The 18,563-nt window shown below is 31.9% G+C and overlaps 4 protein-coding genes across 5 annotated transcripts; all 4 read left to right on the forward strand.

Moving 5' to 3' along the window:
* Positions 1-1,044: 1,044 nt before the first annotated feature.
* Bm12419 (Uncharacterized protein) lies at positions 1,045-1,993 on the forward strand (the record flags this gene model as incomplete). Of its 2 annotated transcripts, XM_001896913.2 has the most annotated exons (3): positions 1,045-1,110; positions 1,324-1,501; positions 1,686-1,993. In XM_001896913.2, 3 exons carry the CDS (start codon positions 1,045-1,047, stop codon positions 1,991-1,993), a joined length of 552 nt encoding a protein of 183 aa, XP_001896948.2. The 2 variants fall into 2 exon arrangements, with proteins under 2 accessions (XP_001896948.2, XP_042935468.1); XM_043079534.1 differs by lacking the exons at positions 1,045-1,110; positions 1,324-1,501 and having other exon boundaries at positions 1,676-1,993.
* Positions 1,994-2,885: 892 nt separating this feature from the next.
* Bm4314 (Uncharacterized protein) lies at positions 2,886-5,370 on the forward strand (the record flags this gene model as incomplete). Its single annotated transcript, XM_043079535.1, has 8 exons — positions 2,886-2,904; positions 3,274-3,434; positions 3,613-3,715; positions 3,856-3,975; positions 4,166-4,303; positions 4,613-4,700; positions 4,850-4,997; positions 5,230-5,370. The coding sequence occupies 8 exons, from the start codon at positions 2,886-2,888 to the stop codon at positions 5,368-5,370; spliced, it is 918 nt and encodes a 305-aa protein (XP_042935469.1).
* A 614-nt stretch (positions 5,371-5,984) lies between these two features.
* On the forward strand, positions 5,985-10,288 carry Bm4208 (Conserved hypothetical protein, putative; the record flags this gene model as incomplete). The annotated part of the gene is made up of 10 exons (XM_043079536.1): positions 5,985-6,088; positions 7,136-7,206; positions 7,294-7,419; positions 7,740-7,814; positions 7,907-7,959; positions 8,113-8,283; positions 8,390-8,574; positions 8,921-9,018; positions 9,130-9,251; positions 10,259-10,288. 10 exons carry the CDS (start codon positions 5,985-5,987, stop codon positions 10,286-10,288), a joined length of 1,035 nt encoding a protein of 344 aa, XP_042935470.1.
* Positions 10,289-14,285: 3,997 nt separating this feature from the next.
* On the forward strand, positions 14,286-16,648 carry Bm17587 (Uncharacterized protein; the record flags this gene model as incomplete). Its single annotated transcript, XM_043079537.1, has 4 exons — positions 14,286-14,739; positions 14,801-15,043; positions 15,926-16,189; positions 16,611-16,648. The coding sequence occupies 4 exons, from the start codon at positions 14,286-14,288 to the stop codon at positions 16,646-16,648; spliced, it is 999 nt and encodes a 332-aa protein (XP_042935471.1).
* Positions 16,649-18,563: the final 1,915 nt, after the last annotated feature.

Below are 18,563 nucleotides of genomic sequence, written 5' to 3' on the forward strand. Positions count from 1 at the left end.
TTCATGGAATAAAAATCTCAAAAATTCTCTCCATCTCTCTCCCTCAGTCTCTTTCATTCTCTTTCTCTCTTACATATATAATATACATTGTATGGATAACACTTACTGATAATACTGTTTAAGAAATTCCAACTGATAAAAAATGTTGAAAAAATGATTTGTTTCCAGCATGGCAAAGATTCTTTTCCTCAGCTCTCTATTCCGAGATGTAGAGAGAAAAGAAGAAGAGAATAAACTGCTTATCAGTATAATGCTTAAACGAACTGATTAGCCGATCCTTTAAAATGATCAAAAAAGAAAAACATTTGAATTGCTTCTCAGATCATTCATGCGACCACTTTTCTTTTGCCTAAAATCCGATCAAGCAATAAACATTTTCTCCAACATATTTATTCATTTCGAACAATTAATCAGTTAATCAACTGAAGCACTGTGCTAACTTTAATTAAACTAAATACATCTGCTGATAAGGAATTTACTCTAACGATTAACATCCAAAATTCATTTCTCAAATTTATACAAATACGAAACATAAGGAAGTTCTGCTTCTTCAATAATAATTAATAATAAAAAGTGAATTAATTGATTTAATCGAATAAAAGTAAATAAACATGTAATTCATTCGCTTCAATAAAATCAACCTTCCTTCGGATGCTTTTTTCTCTAGCAATGGAGTGCTCACAATGACTGCTTCCATTGTCAACACTCACTATTTTCACATTTTCCCCACTGCATCGCACTGCTACCTCTCACAATCTCTAGTGCCTCTCTCACATTTCAGCAATCTTGCACCAACCCTCCCACCCACTGTGCAAAACTATCTGCAACAATCTCTAACCTCCACTAGCACACTATCTCACAAACTCACCCGACCTCCTCCCTCTCCTAAAGCCATGCTATTCACCCAATACCAACGCATCGCAAGCGGCATCTCTTCCACTTCTCACTGCAACGCAACTTCACAAACGCTTCTGCGAGTGTTGCATGTCCCGTGCATGCAACGATTCATGAAATACAGTTTCGCAAGCTGTCAATACTGGTGCGATGGCTTTCGAGTATGGCTTGTCCGTTCCTGTTCAATTTGTTGTTCTGCATGAACTGAAATTCAATGTTTATAAGTAAATCTTTGGAAATAATTGTGAACTGCTCACCATGAATCATGGAATTCAGGCTAATTCACTGTAAACTGTAGACAATTACAAATATTCCCATCAAATTGTAGCAGTAATTTGGCTAGGTTCTGAATAACAATTTTTAGCGGCTGTGATGAAAATGAAGTGTTCTACAAAGTTTTAGATATTCTCGAGATTACTTTTATTTCAGATGGCATCGCAATTTTACAAACGCTTCCTTCGATTAGCTTCACGTTGGCCGCAACATCCCGAGAATTTGCAGCCAGCGAATCGAGATGCAGCGGTATTTCTGAAGAGTGAAATAGAACGAATATTTCGAAAAGAGCAAAATATTTTCCAGGATGAATTTTGCGAAAAGCGATTTAAAAGTATATTTTTCTTCAATTCAGCTATTTACCAATAGCTTTGTGCTTCATATTTGCGGTATATGTGGTAGGAATATTTTGAAGACGATTGAAAATGTATTTTGAAAAAAATATACTTTCGATAGACATCGTAATAATGAATCCATTTTTTCTTTTTCATTGTGGAGCGATGCTGGAATGATTTCAGGTTTGGAACAGCTTGTTTCGAATAGTCATTTGGATAACTTCCCCTGTAATTACAAAGCAGGTGCGCTGGCTTTGTCGCTTAAACAGTTAAGGAGGATAAATTCACCAGAAGGACGTTTTATGTTAGGCCTAGAATTACAACCACCTGGAACAGACACAGTTAATAAAGGAATCTTTGCCAGCCTATTCAGTAAAATGAAATTGGCACTATATCGTAAAGGATTTTTGAGGAAGTCATCGATTGAATTTTCAGATATTGAGTTAGATATTTCAGCATTACCGAAACCTAAAAGAGAGTCGGCGAGATAAAAAAACTTGAATTGAAAATATTTTACTGCAGCACAAAATACCTTTTGTAATTTGATTAGCACTGATCACTACATAGATATTAATTTAAAAGTGCTGTAATGGTAATCCACTTACACTCGTGTTTTCTTCAAATTTTTTGTGAAGTGTCATGCTAGAAATAGGAACTGCTACTTTTACAATCTCTTTCAAACGACTTGTAAATTTTCATCTGTAGGAATAGAGAGCTTCTTGCAAGAGACTAAGTAATTTCTGCATCCGTTATCCATTCGGTCGTTGACCAATGATTTGACCATTGAGTAACAGTTTCTTTTTTTTTTTTTTTTTTACGTTGTTTTTCGGCATTCTTTCTAATGCAGAAATAATTACTTAGTCCTCAAATGTGGTCAGAGTGCCGAACTTGAAATAGCCTATACTGCAGAGTGATGTTGGTGCATTGTTATTTTTGTATTTGTTTTCATAACTTTTTATTATATGTGTAATTTAGAAAGCATATATGAATGTGATTATGGTATTTTAATATTAATGAGAAGGACGTCAATATGTTTTAGTATTCCATAATTGATTTTCTCACGCGAATGACGTAATCAGCCGAATCGTGGTCCATTTTTACTGTATTTAGTGACATGTGTAACTTAGGTTGTTTAATTGATTATAGTAATCGGTATTACTTTTTATATGTAAATAAAGAATAATAAAATTCTACTTCGTTATGATTTTTATTATGCCAAGTTTTTTCTTTGCTACTTTTTACGAATAATTTGTAATTTTCTCCTTGCACTTTTTTTTCCGTTTAAACAGTCTTTTTTTCTAGTAGTACTCCCATTTCAGTCACCGTTAATCCTATTAATTTTGTTGATTTCAAGTGAAATTGATAAGTGTTCCAAAAGTTATTATGGCGTCAACTACAGAAGGCTAGTTTTTTGTTTTCTCAATTAATAGATCTTGAAAAATTTAATTCAAATTTGCAGTTCTGCTGATCAACAGTGAACTTATTGGTAATCTGTTTTACATCACTTCTATAGCAGTACTTTATCTATGACAAGCAGTTTTGCTGGACCAATAATATATATACATATACTTTAGTAGTTTTAATTTTAATAACTAGTAGTGGGTGACATAACTCTTCATCGAGCACGCTGATAAGACCCCCCAATGCCTTCTTTTGAAAGAGATTTAAAATACTTATATTTATTAAACCATCAACTGATTAAATTCCTTTTGTATGACTTCTTACATTACATTCTGCTTTTTTTTCTGTTTCTTAATTGCTGAAATTTTAGTTTTAAAATGGCAACGTTTCTTCATTGCTGCTGGTATCCCTGGTACAGTTGCATTAAAGTACTCTAAATCCTTTGCTGACCAGCGAATGCAGTTTACAATGTTAGATGTTCTGGATAAATCGGTGCTGATTGAGCTTGGTATTGTAACAGTTGGAGATCAGGTGGGATTAGTTGTTGTGATGTATTCTTAAATCTACAATGCTGATTTCACCTCTTTTGATTTATTAGCTTTTGCTTAATTATATGTCAACAACAATACTTTGAATTAATTCAAATATGATAATCATTAAATAATTTAATTTCTCTGTTGTATGATTTAGTTTCTCTGAAAACATTTAGATCGCTATTCTGCAACACATTCGAAAACTAATGTCATCTAAAAAAGAAAGGGTGGACTGCAACTCGTCAGCACTGGAATCGAATAACATATCCGCTGCAAGAGGTTTCTTGTTTATTGATGATGAAGAGTAGCTGATGACTTAAGGGGGAGTCATATTTGTTGATTTTTTTAAAATTTGGTGAAGAAATCTATTCTTTGTGCAACTAATTTTTTGAAAAATTTATGATGCTTTGAAATTTCAGAACCGGAAGTGATATCAGCAGCACCAGACCGTGACGACATTTATCACATCCATCTGCCAGTTGGTACAACACCAAAAACTCGAGCTATTCTTCGAAAACACAGCATGCTAAAATCTGCAGGTTAATAATAATGAGAGTTCATATTCTGCACAGATTATAATCATAAGATCATTTGCCTAACATCTTTTTTGATGAATTAGATTGCTTGTTGGTGATTGAAGAGATTGGTGTTCATAACCCGCAACTTTTAATCCATCAACTGAACCGAAACCAATAAACTTCTAGGAATCATTCAGTAATTCTTGTTTAGGTTTGTTGAAACGTGGTTCCAGTGGGATACGACAGTCAGGGAAGGATATTCTTCCATCAGCAAAACAGAAGAATGGAGTTCGTCAGAGCAGTACAGCAAACAACAAATACAGTGTTACTAGTGCGGCAGCATCGTCAGGTATGATAGAGCCTTGTTTTAGCTTTAAATGAAAGATTCATTTCAGTTATATTCTTTCTGCAATGAATTTGCCAAAAAAATTATCTTGATATCTAACAGACGGTCGGATTTAAAAAGTAGAGACGAATTAAAACTTTATTTAGGAAGATTATGTGAGAATAAGTTATTTAATACTTGATAATCTTTTTGAATAGCCTAATGGTCATTATTTATTCACTATATGGTAACATTATTGAAATCATGCAGCTAATAACCTTGAAGAGCAGATAATGCAATAGATTTTCAGCTACAGTATCGTGTGAATTTTAGAAGTGTCTTCTACAACGGATGAATTTTATGATCGTTTGGGTGTTAAAGGTCTTGTGTCCGACCAGCTGGATACACGAAAATATTCTGGGTAATATTTAAGTACATTTTAAAACAGTTTAAATATTTTGAGGAGGAATTATAATTGCCTATTAATATCCGACATGCTTTTTTTCTTTGTGATTTAGATAACCGTTCGTCAGATTTAATGTGGTAGTTTTAAATTGCATCACCTTTCAGAAGTATTCGAACAAATGCTTCATCATCAACAAGCTTATTTGAACGTGCCATCAATGAAAGTGCAGTGAACCATATTTCAGAACCAGTATTTCGAGTTAGAATCAGTGGAATGGAGGCGTGGAAGTCTTGCGACAAAATAAATAATCCAGTCAAGATTTCAGTATTTTGAAATTTATTTTATACTAAAAATGGTCCACAACTAGTTTTACAAATATTGAGTTTCTTTCAAAATTTCACAATAAATCGTAACTTTTCTGAGGTAGTTGTAATATTCTTTTATGACAATGGTGATGCCAACTTTTGGGCTATTGTAATTTGAGCCATGGATGCTAATGCATCATTTATATCTAAACCATTCTTCTATCAAGCATAATTTCTAGATTCGGTCAAAGTTCACCGGAGCAATAAGGAAACAGAGGTTACAAGGTGCTGCATCCGTAAAGAATACAGCGCTCTCCGTTGCTAACACGAGACGGATTGTTGGTCGGGGCAGACCATCTGTTTTTTATCGTCTGAGTTGATCACTGATGAGCTACAAATTTGATTTAAAAAACACTAGAAACATTATTCCAGATGTGTTGTCAGTTTAAATTAAGCTTTTTTAACTAATTTTTTGCCTTTCCTGCTTGGATATGTTTGACTTTGCATGCTGTCGATTAATCCCATGTTCTTTTTTCCTATAAAGTTACAGGAATCTTTGTAGCATTACGCTGTAGTGTTAATTTTAGTCTGAAGAATTATCTCTTTCTTTGTTCATAATTTTAAATTTATTACTTTTTTCCTGCCTTCGAAAAATATTTGTCTTCTAATTAGCTTTTTTTAAAGAAATTTCATCTTGTTCGACTCTTATTCAAAAATAAAACTCTTGTTGTCATCCAGTTCAAGTGATAAATCGTGGTTTTGGCAACACTTTTCAGCATATTTGTCGTTTTTTCTTTTTTTTTTTTTTTTTTTTTCTATTTTTATAAATAACTTTTCACTGCAAATTCAGTTATTGAAATCTTTACAAAGAGATCTACAATCCAATGTTTTTGATATATTATTTAAATTTTTGATCCATTATTTAAATTATGTATATTTTAAGTGCATATCATTCCAGAAAATGTATGTAATTTAAGTTTGAATTCCAAAGACAATGGGCAGTGAACGTTTGGAACCGTTGGAAACGCTCGAGAAAGATTATTACTTAGATGAACGTAACGACTGGTATAGTGAAGGTGAACAAAGAGACAGCGAAAGGTTTGTAATTATCTGTCTCCATCTTTATCTTTTTACGTGAATTTTTTGTTTGATTTCGGATTTTCGTAAAGCTGCAGTACATTCTAAAGTTTGCAGATCATATATGAATAATACAGCTCGTGACCCAAGAAACATTTCAAACATATTAAAATAAGACTTTTTTAATTGCCGAGTATTTAATGGGTTAGAGTTGATTTCCAGTGCACTGAAATTTCGCTAAAAGATAAAAGAAAATGACAATAGAATCTCTTCTAACGATAAAACCAACCTTAGTTCAAGTGGTCAGCTATAGATGTGATTGGCCGGTTCCGTTGTTGAATTTCTCCAGTCTTGTTTTTTCTTTAGTTGATCCACTGCTTGTAAATCCATAACTCCTGTCCTGCTGTTGAGATATCGTCTTATTAAATATCTCTTCCTTTTCTCGATCGATTTTTACATATCAAATGAATCGCGATTCTCTGCTATTACCGTTGGCTTGCTCTGATCGACCAGAATTAGTGAGTGAGAAATTTTTTGAATTATCCTTTTGGGCTGGTTATTCTTAACACCTTTTCTCCTTTTCTTTCTTGTTTTGGTGTCCATTACTTCTGTTTCTCTTCTACCTGTTTTCACGGTTGTTTACTTTACAATTAACTTTTTCCATTTGGTCAAACCTATTTTAATAACTGCATCCTCTTTCATCTTTATCATGATTAGCTTTATTATTTATATTTGATCAGATACCAAATCACTTATCTAATAATCAGTTCACTCAGCTCTTTATTCTTACTACGTTAAAAAGTACGAAAATATAACACAATTCAAATGGAAACGAGCAAAGTGTTTATTATGCAAGAAGGGTTGGATTCACTTTCTCGAATCATGTGTATATACATGACTAATATTTCACAAATTTAACGTGAATTGTATAAAAATTTTTACATAAAAAAAAATTATTCAAAACTTCTAATTATGTAGCTTTGTTAAACGATGTTACTGGGCATCATTACTGATATAGAACATATTATTATGAGGTACTTATTCACTGACACTTTTCTTTTTTCCAAGTTCCGATGATGAATTACGCGAGCAGTTACTGGAACTGGCTGGCATGCGGTGTGACTCTGAGAAAGGAAAACGTAATATTTTAAATTACTTCAAAGCTATCATTTCCTGGAATAATTTGCGTTTAGCAAATCTAATTGTTGAATTTGCGTTCGTTTCAGAACGGGGAAAGGTGAAGAAGTGGGATGAATTTGAAGCAGATATGAACAGTGAACTGAGCGAAAATTTTGTTGCGCATGCATCGAAAATATTTTCGTTGAAAGAAGGAAATGCAAAGAAATTAGAAAGTATGTTCCTGTCTTTATTGCATCGTTCTAGGTCTGTTGAGCGCTTTACAGTAATGGTTGCAGTAATCATTTGAAACTTTTCCTTTGCCTTTTGTTGTATACCTTCAGGTATATTTTCTTCTATTTTCTAATGCAAAATTATTAGTGGCTTTTTTTGTTTTCCATCAAAAATTTAACACTTTTTTTGGTCTGCTTTGACACCTATAATGCTTTTGATGGAAATTTTAATAGAGATTTTGACAGGAATAAAGACTAATTTCATGTTTACCCGGATGATGGAAACTCTTCATTTTGGTGATTAAGAAAAATGTTAATTTTAGTTAACGACGAAAATGAGATTGATGCAAAAGGTCATGACAGCAAAGCCATACAGAATGAAACCACTTCAAACAGCTGTAATCATTACATTTTATAAATAAAATTGGATTAGATGTTTATGGCTAGTTGCTATTATGTTAAACTCATTTTAAGCATCGCAAAATTTTAGATGTTTCCCCATCAACGAGTAACAACAATTTTTCAAATAACTTTGCGAAATCGGTTAGTGGAACAAAGATAGACTATTTGCATGTTTCCTTTATAATTATTTATTAAAAAATTTGTAATTCGTTCGAAATCAGTTAGATTCAAAATACTTATAATTGTTTTTTGAAATATTGTTCACTGTTTATTATCATGCATTTGTTATTTTAGGTAACTTTCGAAAACCAGCTCGACAAACTTACTGACTTTGAACGCAGTTCAAAATCTTTCAGTAATAACAGCAATTTATCAGATAAGGCATCAAACAAGGCAACGAAGAAAGCAAAAAATGAAGCAGTTGAATTTTATGATTCGGATGAAGATGAAGACAATGAATGTTGGGTATTAATGTTTCAGTTTTCCGAAATTTTTATCTTTAGGCAGAAGTTTTAATTCCTTAATTTTGGAGGACATGGGATTTAGGGGTTGTTAAATTACAATAATTTAGGTACGGCATCATCGAGAACAATTGAAAATCGTAAAACCTTTGAACAGTTTTTCCAATGAAGATGACGGATCGAAGCAAAAAAGAGATCAGGATCATGCAACTGATGCAGTACTGTCTTGTCCTGCATGTATGTCGTTATTAACACGAGATTGTCAAAGGCATGAACTGTATCTTAATCAGTATAGGTATGATTTTCCAAAACTTTTTTGAAATTAGAAATTAGTGGTAATATGAAGATTATGGAAAACTCTTGTGTTGAACTGTTGTTCCTCTAGCAGTTTGTAAAATGCAAATTTAGAGATATATTGTCTCTCGTTTTATGATCAGGAAAACAACTGCTGGCACTGCCTCTATATGAAAGAGGATATTCTAGAAGATAAGGATCATAGTAGAAGTAACTAATTAAATAAATGTCAGCAATAGCAGCAGCGGGAACAGCAGAATTGCAAAAAAGTCACTGCCAAATGAAAATTATAAAATAATACATATGTGAATTAAACCATATTGCATTATACGAGTTAATATTTTCAGGGCTATATTTGTGGAGAACTGTAATGTGGTAAAAAATGAAGTGTTATTTTTGCCTCAGTCAGGAAAAAATAAGCAAAAAGCTCGAAAGAACGTTGCAGGTTGTTACCTCATTCCAAATATTTTCAGTTGTTTGCAATTAGAAACACCATTTTTTGTGTCAGAATTTTTTTCTTTAAACTAGTGTCAAAATTTTCGCAAGTCTTTTCTAGGAATTAAGCCAAACGCTGTCGTTGATGCTGGCGATAGTACAATCCTTCCAAAGGAAGATTTATTTCATCCAGTCCTTTGTAGCATTTGTACCACAAATGTTGGAGTGTATGATTATGAGGAGGTTTTTCATTTTTTCAATGTTCTCACAGGTTATGCTTGAAATTTGCATGACATATTGATTTCATTAGATTTTTCACTCACAAGTCTTCATCTATATTTTATGCTACTATGATATTTAATATTTATGACATCTCATCTTTATTAAAATTCATGTACCTGATAGCACATTAATTTCATTGGCTTATCGTTTCATTTGTGGGATTCATCAAAAATTGTTCCTTTTTTCTAAGTTTAATATTTTGTAAATGGTGTTCTCTTGCTAAAGCAATAGAGAAGTTAAATTACGTTTCACATTTTAGTATATTACATCATTTCATGACGTTAAAGATACTTTTTGCTGGTACCCAAGTAATTCAGGCAATACTGAACACCGTTCAGCTGGAGATAGTAACATTCAGAAGTATGTAATTCTTAACAAAAAGTTGAAATAAGCTCCTTCATATTTCTACGAAATACAGCCTTCAACTCTTGGAAGTGTGTTCCCATGAAAATATTTCATTCTTTTGTGTCAGCTGTTTCTATAAAAACTGAATGGCACAAGAAGGGAAAATGCAAATATTTTAATTTCTGTTCATTTCAAATCGAAATTTCTAATTGGAAAATTGTTGATAAACATTAATAGATTAAAGGGAAAAGTAAGATAGTATTAATTGATAAACTATTGCAAGGGTTCATTTTTGTTTTGCGTTATTTCCAAAACGCTTCCTAACATTCAAATATTGCGCTACATCACTTTGAAAGAGTGCTTGAAGCCTCTGAAGGAGGAATATAAGGAGATAGAGAGTGAAGTACTGTGTGATTTGCTGTATGGATTCTTCCAAGTTTTATAATACAGAATTTTGAAAATTTTATGACGAAGAGATAAGATCTTCATTAAAAGATTTTAAACAAAATACTCATGCGTACAGAGTTGTCTTAGTAGACAAACACGGAATAATAGTAAAGCAGCAGTTCCTTTCAAACAGGAAAATGACTGATTTATTCATTCACCAAAACCAACAATTACAGCTGGTTGGACATGTTGTTTCCGTTCACTGAATAGGTGTTTGAAACACTGAACTGCGGCGTACCGGAAATCTCTTTGACGATATAAAAATAACACGACCAAGTTGAAGGAATTCAATAGGCGCAAATATACACAGCACATCACAATGATTTGCGATGTTATAGAAGAATCCATCACGTAAATACATTCCACCGTTGACGGCACAACGACAAGAACTGCAAGCTAATGGAATATTACCTGTAAAACTCACTATTTAATATTTAAGCAGTCCGACCGAGCCTATCCCAAGGCTATTTGGTCACTTTGGTACTGAATTCATAAATCAAACTTATATTTTAGAGTGCAACGGAGCATCACCGTTTCGAAAGAATTTAGCTTTCTGACCACAAAATCTGGGAGGAAGAACATACAAAATGTAAAACAGCAAGAGATCAATGCTGTTTGAGTGTATCGCTTTTGATTTTTCAGGAAATGTGATAAGTCGCGGTTATGCGAGTGACTTGAAAGGAACTGTGCGCCGAACTTCCTGAAAGGATATGATAATGATATGATTAAAGTTTCATTCATATTTTGGGTTTGACTTTGTTAATGAATTGTCACCTGCCGTAAATGACGTAAAAAAGTGATAATTAAACAAAAAGAGTATATTAGTTCTTTTTTTCTATCGCTATGTGCTCGTTTATGATAATTTTATTTTCATAATCTTATTAAAAAATTTTATTTTTTTTTGGCAAATGACATATTGCTTTCAATTTTCCATATTGTCTGACAACAAGCAGTTACGTATATTACATTCCTGTTTTAGGATATTGATGGCATTTTTAAAATTAGAATGATTCTGATAAATGTTATCTTTGATTAGATGATTAGTAATAAATATTTAAAAGCATACTTTCTCAGCACGACAACTACGACGACCATAAAAATAACACTCAGCAATGAAGCAACAGAGGTCAGTACTAGCATTGCCTCATAAAAATGAGTTAAATATACCTCTTGCACTCTGCAAGAAATATTGCATACATTTTGAAATTAAAAAATTGTTATCTATTTTGAAAACTGTCTACTTATAGTGTCCACAAAAGGTAGATTTTTTCCTTAGAATTTATTATTGTAGTTGCAATAATGTTTTAAAATATTAATTAGCAAAAGGTCTTGAAAATTGCCTGATTACGGTGCTTGTGATTGAAATTTTTTCCTTGGAATTTATTACTCGTAGTGTTCAAAGTAATTTACTTATTATTACTTACACACAAAACTTAGATATAAGCCGAATTGGTTCAATTAAACTTGCAATGACAGCAGCAGTTACCACAGTGATGGTAATCACATATTGTGCGGTAATTAACGAATAACTTATTCGTGTGCTGTGAGCATAGTAATATATTGGGAATGCCACAACACAAAACCTTTCCAAGCTGTTCGTTAACAAACTTAATCCATCTAGACAAAGCACTGTTAGAAGAAGAACGGGAATCTGAAACTTTTCAAGGTATTTGAATACTTTAATCTAATTTGGTAATATAGCCAGAGGAATAATCTAAAAAAAAAAAAAGAAAAAAAAAACAAACGCTCAGCACACATTCATGATGACTAATGAGTTTTTCATCAGCGGAATAGATTAATCGTTTCATCCCTAGTAATATCACGCTAATTCCGGTAAATCCATTATTCAAGAACACAACAGCGATAACCACATAAGTTTTCCTGAAATACTCGAAATAATGCTTCCATCTGTTGTTATGCAATCCAGGTGTGATTGAGATAAATCGGTTGACCTGAGTGCTTTACGAATTATCACAAGCAGAAAGGCCGGAATGTTGATCAGTATAAGCATTGTACCGACAACGAAATAGCCATATGTGCGTAGAATATAGGTGATATTTGGTAGCATTTACTCTTCTTTTAATCTTCACTCTTCACAACGGTGTGACACTTTCACTTTGTCTGCAACAGATCAATTGAAGTGGAAAAGTTTGGTAAAATTGGTAACCTTAGATTAAATGGGGTTACATCAACAGAAACATTCACTGTTTCACTCTTTCGATGACACTGCAAAATATTAGGACTAAAAACGATAGTTAGGGAAGGTCGCTATTGTCTGACACTGCTCAAAAGTATGTAACATTTGGCTTGCAATAAATGAGAAATTTGAAATTACTTTCGCATATGATGAAATGAAACTCAGAATAAATTCTTACATGCAATTTCACTTTAAACTGAACCTTTCGTGTTCGTTTTGCACTTTCAAAATTCAAAGAAAAAAAGAGCCAAGCGAGTTCCATTTGTTTCTTTTCTTTGCTTCAGTAAAATAACAATGAATTTTTGCAAGAAATATTATTTTCATAGCTGCTTTGATTAACGGCTATCTGGTGTGTGGAACTTGTATAATCTGAAATCGAAGTATAAAATTAAGTTAAGCCATACTGTTATATATGTTGTGAAGTGTTGGTATAAAATGCTGAATTCATTTTTTAATTTCAGTTAAGAGGAGCTGAAATAGTTGAAAATAAAAACAATTTACGCTTCATACTGTGCATATTTGTTCGGGTTTAACGCATTGGAGATAATTTAATATGCAAACACTTAAATATGTGCATGGATTTGTGGGAATATTTGTGAGAACTATTATGTGACTTTGTGAGAGTTTCATAAAAATATACGAAATAGCAGGATTGACTTATCAAGTTAATCTGTTCTTTGTCTTGCTGTAATCGAATTGCAATGCAATCACTTAATTATATTTTAGCATTAAATTCGTTTTCCAAACATATCTGTGAATTCTATATACTTGAAGATTTGAGTTTTTTTTTTTTTTTTTTTTTTTTTTTTTTTTTACAAATAAGTGTTCGAACAAATATAAATACCACAGTAAATTTGGGTGATAGTCGTTGTACAATGTTGCTTCAATCGAAACAGACTATAGAATTATTAGCATGACAATTAAGATGATATTTCAAGTTCCAGTTTATTTCGACAAACTTAAAATTAATTACAATTATATACGTTCAGTGGTATACTCAAATGTATAATTGGATAAACTAATACCCACCGTAATAAATTCATTCTTCTTTACTGTTTCTTTTGGATATATAATTTCATAAAATTTTCAAGAAAATGTGTGAATTCTATTAAATCTTTTTTATGTTTATTTAGTTTTTCGTTAATTGTTTCATTAATTTTATTATTACTATGTGTTATTCTGAGATTTATGAATGATGATTATTAAGGATAAAATTATCAAATCTATAAATGAGATTTACCTAATCACAAACGACTTCTAATCTCCTAAGAATAAATATTGGAAATAAGTCAACATATTTCCAATTGTCATTTAATTTACGTCACCAAAATTTAAAACTGAAACTTTTTTCAAAATGCAAATAATTCATTCAATATTTTACTTACCTTCAATAAACTATATTTTATTAAACAAAGAAGACAGGATTATTTAATACTGCACAACTGATTAAATATTTCACCATACGATGACATTTAATCCCAGCTATTCATCAGTTCCCTTTATGCAAATGTTACTCCATTTTGTCAACCAAACTTCTAGAATTTGTTTCAAACATCAAACATTGCTTATGTTGAAATTCTTTCTGATAATAGCAGTGGATGTATGTCAAAAAGCAATAATTAGCAAATTTCAGGTGATGCTTCCATCCGATGAAGTTCCCATCGGTGATACTATCAATAGATGTGAAGATGCTACTTTATTAAATGAACCCATTAAATGCATCGAAAATGATTAGAATCTTATTCCTCACGTCGTATTACTGAAATGATGGAACAATATCCTTCCTAAGTATCAGATTTACGTACGCGCTATTGTAACACTTCCTTCCGGATTCAAAACAGCATTCATAAACCACCAGTTGGGCGAGAGAAAAGCGAGAATGTAAAAGAACAAAAAAAAAACGACAAACAATAGGCAGATTAAAAACTGTTTGAACCTTTGATCTTTAATTGAAATAAAAAGCTTTCATTTGAATATTTCTGTCATTTCACAAATTGTGTTCCATCATGTTCATCACTGTATCTATAACACCAATCATCTGGTTCAATCTTCTACTTTGCATCGCTTCTGATAAAAATGAAACTTCTCATCTACCTAATTTCGGTGCTGATAAAATTGTTACAAATAATACTTATTCTGGTATCTCAGAGAATTTTGATTACAATAACTTTGAGCCATTATTTAGCTCAGAATTTCTGTCCGATCCTTCGCAGTTCATTGATTTCGCTCAGATGAGTGAAATTGAGGATATAAGCAGTAAAGAATCGAATTCTGAAACTGAACTGTTCACAATTACTCCTCATCCTCTCTTCATCTCATCTAGTTATGATGATTTCATTGTCCACACTAATTTGGAGTCATCACTTGACTTAGATTTCGATTCATACAAGAATGTGTGGAGAGATGCCAATGGAGAATTAAAAACGAATGATGATAAAGCACGATATCCTTCCATTAGAGGTGAGACTTTTGCTTCAAATATGTGAAAAGTGAACAACTTCTTGTGATCTAAGTTATTTAGATGCTCAAAGTGAAACTTCTTCGTCACTTAATGTCAACACCGATGACATTATCACATGTATGTACTTACCTGGTTCACAACAAAATGCGGTTCCGATCTATTTTCACCAACTTACTCTTTCCTCGGACGATACATTCAGTCAACATGGAAATACTAAAGAGAGCAACATCGATAACAAACAATTCCTGAATAGCTTGAGTATCCACGACTGCAGGGGAAGTACCAATGAAGGATCAGAAACAGGTAATGATGAATTGCGCAACGACTTTTCGTTCTATCTCTTATAGTTTTTCACTTTCATTAACAGCATGAAATTGAAGATAGAAGTAATAACGAATCAAAAACCAAAACTCATTTCGTCGTTCAGAAGGCGACATTAAAAGTATGATTATTGCTTAAAACATGTGAGAAGATAAGTAAATAACTACTTGTCACCTAAGTTTCCGCCATAGATCATCATTTTGTTGTTGTCACATGCAAACTCATCAACCTAAGCATCAATGCAGAGATTGCGGCAAACTCTTCAGTAGGAAGAATATATTTTTTAAATTCGAAAAAAAAAAAAAAACTTTTTTTTGAAAAAAACAATATTTAAAAACGCTCAATTTAAAATATAATGTATGCGGAAATATGTTTTAAAACATCGCCGACCATGGTATAGCAATATACAATTCAGAAAATGCTGCGACATTTTTCTAACCTCAGTTTCTTTTGTATATGACAAAAGTCCTGTGGCAGGCAGTCAGCATACAGTGACAACTGATTTTTTAATATCGCGACAGATTAATCTTTTTTTTTTTTAAATAAATTACTTGTCCATTACTCGATTACTTGAAGTTGGGAGTACAAACAATGACGAAAACTAAACTTGATTTCGCCACAACAGAAAATTCACAATCATTTGTTGTGCTTTCCATTAGAAATATAGCATCAAAAGTAAAAAGTAATACCAAAAGTTTTGTTTCAAACATATAAGAAGATAAATAAACAGATTATTATGATTTAAGCAATTTGAAATGATAAAAAAAAGTGATAATATAGTAAGATTATTTTATGCACTGATATTTTTATGATTTATCACATGGATTAATAATTGCAAAGACCAATATCATAAGAGTTTTTTAGACGAACGAAGCTACGAATGTGTCTATCGAGGATGTACTATGGTCACAAAAGATTACAATGAATATATAGCACATAGAAGAGCACATGGTCAACCCTTCATCTATGAATGCAAAGTGCTCCGTTGCGGGCGAACATACAAAAATAAATCATCGTTTTGTCAACACAAGCAAACGCATGAACCTCCTCAGTGCAAGGACTGTGGCAAATTCTTTTGCCGTAGGACTGCATTAAATTTTCACAAGAAATCGTGTTCCAGAGCTCCTAGTTAGTTTTCCAAAGTTAACAAAACTTATGTGAGCCTAAGATAGAATGCACGTGAAATGTGTTATGAAAGATTTGTGACCGTTGAGTGACAATACAAAATTCATTAGACACATTCATTAAGATGCTATATATATTTTTTTTGCACTCAGTAATACCGCTCACGTCCTAAGAACCAACTGCTTAAAGACAGTGGTGACAATAGCGCTTCAATATACATTAACAAACATTGAAAATATCAACAAAGGAAAAATTATCCTTTCACTCTTAATCAAATTGCTTTATTTTTCTAATTCGTGGAATGTATGCAGAAAAGCATACATTCCACGAATATTATTCTATCCACAAAACCAAACTGCGACAAACTGCAATTATTATTATTATTAATTTTTTGGCGTTATAAAACTGAAAATTTTCATTCTAGAAAACGGGACACAATTTGGGCATTCTTCGCAAGCATGAGGAAAAGACGTAACAATCGGACGTTTTCGAAGCATCAGATTGTAGCGACCGGTTAATAATTTTATTTTACCATTGGATTTTTTAAATATTTCTTCCCTATTTATTATTCCATGAATATCACAGAAATGCATAAATGTACTAATTGACAATAATATTCGGAGGCAAGCATTTAAATGTTCAAAATGCGCTCACAACTGAAATAAACGATTTGTCATGCCAAAAGCTAATATGAAAAAGCATCATAAATGAGAAAAAAGTATTTACCTAAAAATTTATAACAAAATTGACATCACGAAGTGGTTTTAAGCAAAGAAATGGTATTATAAGAAAAAAGTATACCACTTATAATTTAGCCTAAACCTTAACGTGCAAAATAAATGGCAGATATTATGTTTAATGAAAAAAACTTCTCCGAGTATTCGACACTAAAAAATTTTTTAAGTTAATCATTGAAAAGTGGATGTAGAAAAACTTCTTTAAGATCTTCACAAGAACAATATTGCTTTTCTATATATGAAAGGCACTGTTTCACATCTAATACAGAAGGCGACAAAACCAACATTTATCATCAAAATCAAAATTGTCGTTAAAAAGAACAACAAATGTGCATTTACTCCAATAAAATATGCAATTCTTCATGTAATCATATCATATGGAAAAGGATTAGGATAACACTTGCATTTAAGCTTAGGGTTAGGTTTAGGATGATACCTATACTTACACACACATTAGATGCTGCAACATTTTTCTCGTCATTATCACTCACTCAGATGTATTAGCTGTCGATGACCAATGAATCATTTGCTTAAAAGGTTGACAATGGTGAAAGTGATGCTTCAATGATACATCAACAAATTTTGGAAATGTCAATATAGAAATGAATACTCTTTGCCCTCTCGGCTAAATTCATAATTCATGAAAGATATGCATTCTATCTGCTAAGCCAAACTGCGACTGTTCATTTATTTTAGCTGAACAAATTTTAGCTGAACATTTATTTTAAGCACCTAAAAAATTTTTGTGATCAGTTTATGATCTGATTTTATTTTCATAGTTGTTTATAATTAATTATCATATTTGTCACAGCTTAAAAAAAGTAACTATTGACCCTTGAAAAATAAATGTAGCAGAATTTCCGAGGACTTCAGATCTCCTTAAAAACAATTTATTAAATACATAATGTGTCAAAGTTTTTTCCTTCTATAATAAAGCATAATTTACCAATATTTGTGACTTAGCAAAAACCTAAATGTGAAGAAAAAAAATTTTTCTTCAAAATATTTCCTCAATTAAGCGACAAATTTCCGCTTAACTTTTCCCAATTTTCTAGCACTGAAAAATTTAAAAAAGTAAATGACGAAGATTCAAATCTTTATAAAAACAATTTATCTACGATGAGAATAAAGAGAAAATGATTAAGATAAGATATATACTAAGTGAAAATTTGCTCAAAAACTATTATTATTTTACAAATTGATAGAAAAGCCTAGCACTTAACACATCGAATCATTTTGCAATTTGTCTGCAGTCTACTAAATCGCTTATGATTCGACTTTGACACCTATCATGTCAACACACAATAATATTTTTTAGTCTACCACCGAATAAGTTTTTTGCTGTAACTGGCTTACCATTAATCACTCTTATGATCTACATAGAAACAAAAAATGGTGCAATCGTAATTACGAAGTATTAAACAATGCTGAAGTAAGTAATCTTCCATATCTTTAAGCCATATCTCGTGAAAATTATAATTCTATATATATTGGTGATTAAAGTAAGTAGGTAAAATTCATTTGCAATTTAAAATTAAAAGAAAAACTGAAGTGCATCAAAGCTAATCGTGACCCAATTCATTTTTTTATTATTATTTACAAAGTACTCAAATCACCAAAAGAGAAAAGAAGTAAATATT

Source organism: Brugia malayi (genome assembly GCF_000002995.4).
Source record: "Brugia malayi strain FR3 genome assembly, contig: Bm_v4_Chr2_contig_001, whole genome shotgun sequence".
Taxonomy (NCBI): domain Eukaryota; kingdom Metazoa; phylum Nematoda; class Chromadorea; order Rhabditida; family Onchocercidae; genus Brugia; species Brugia malayi.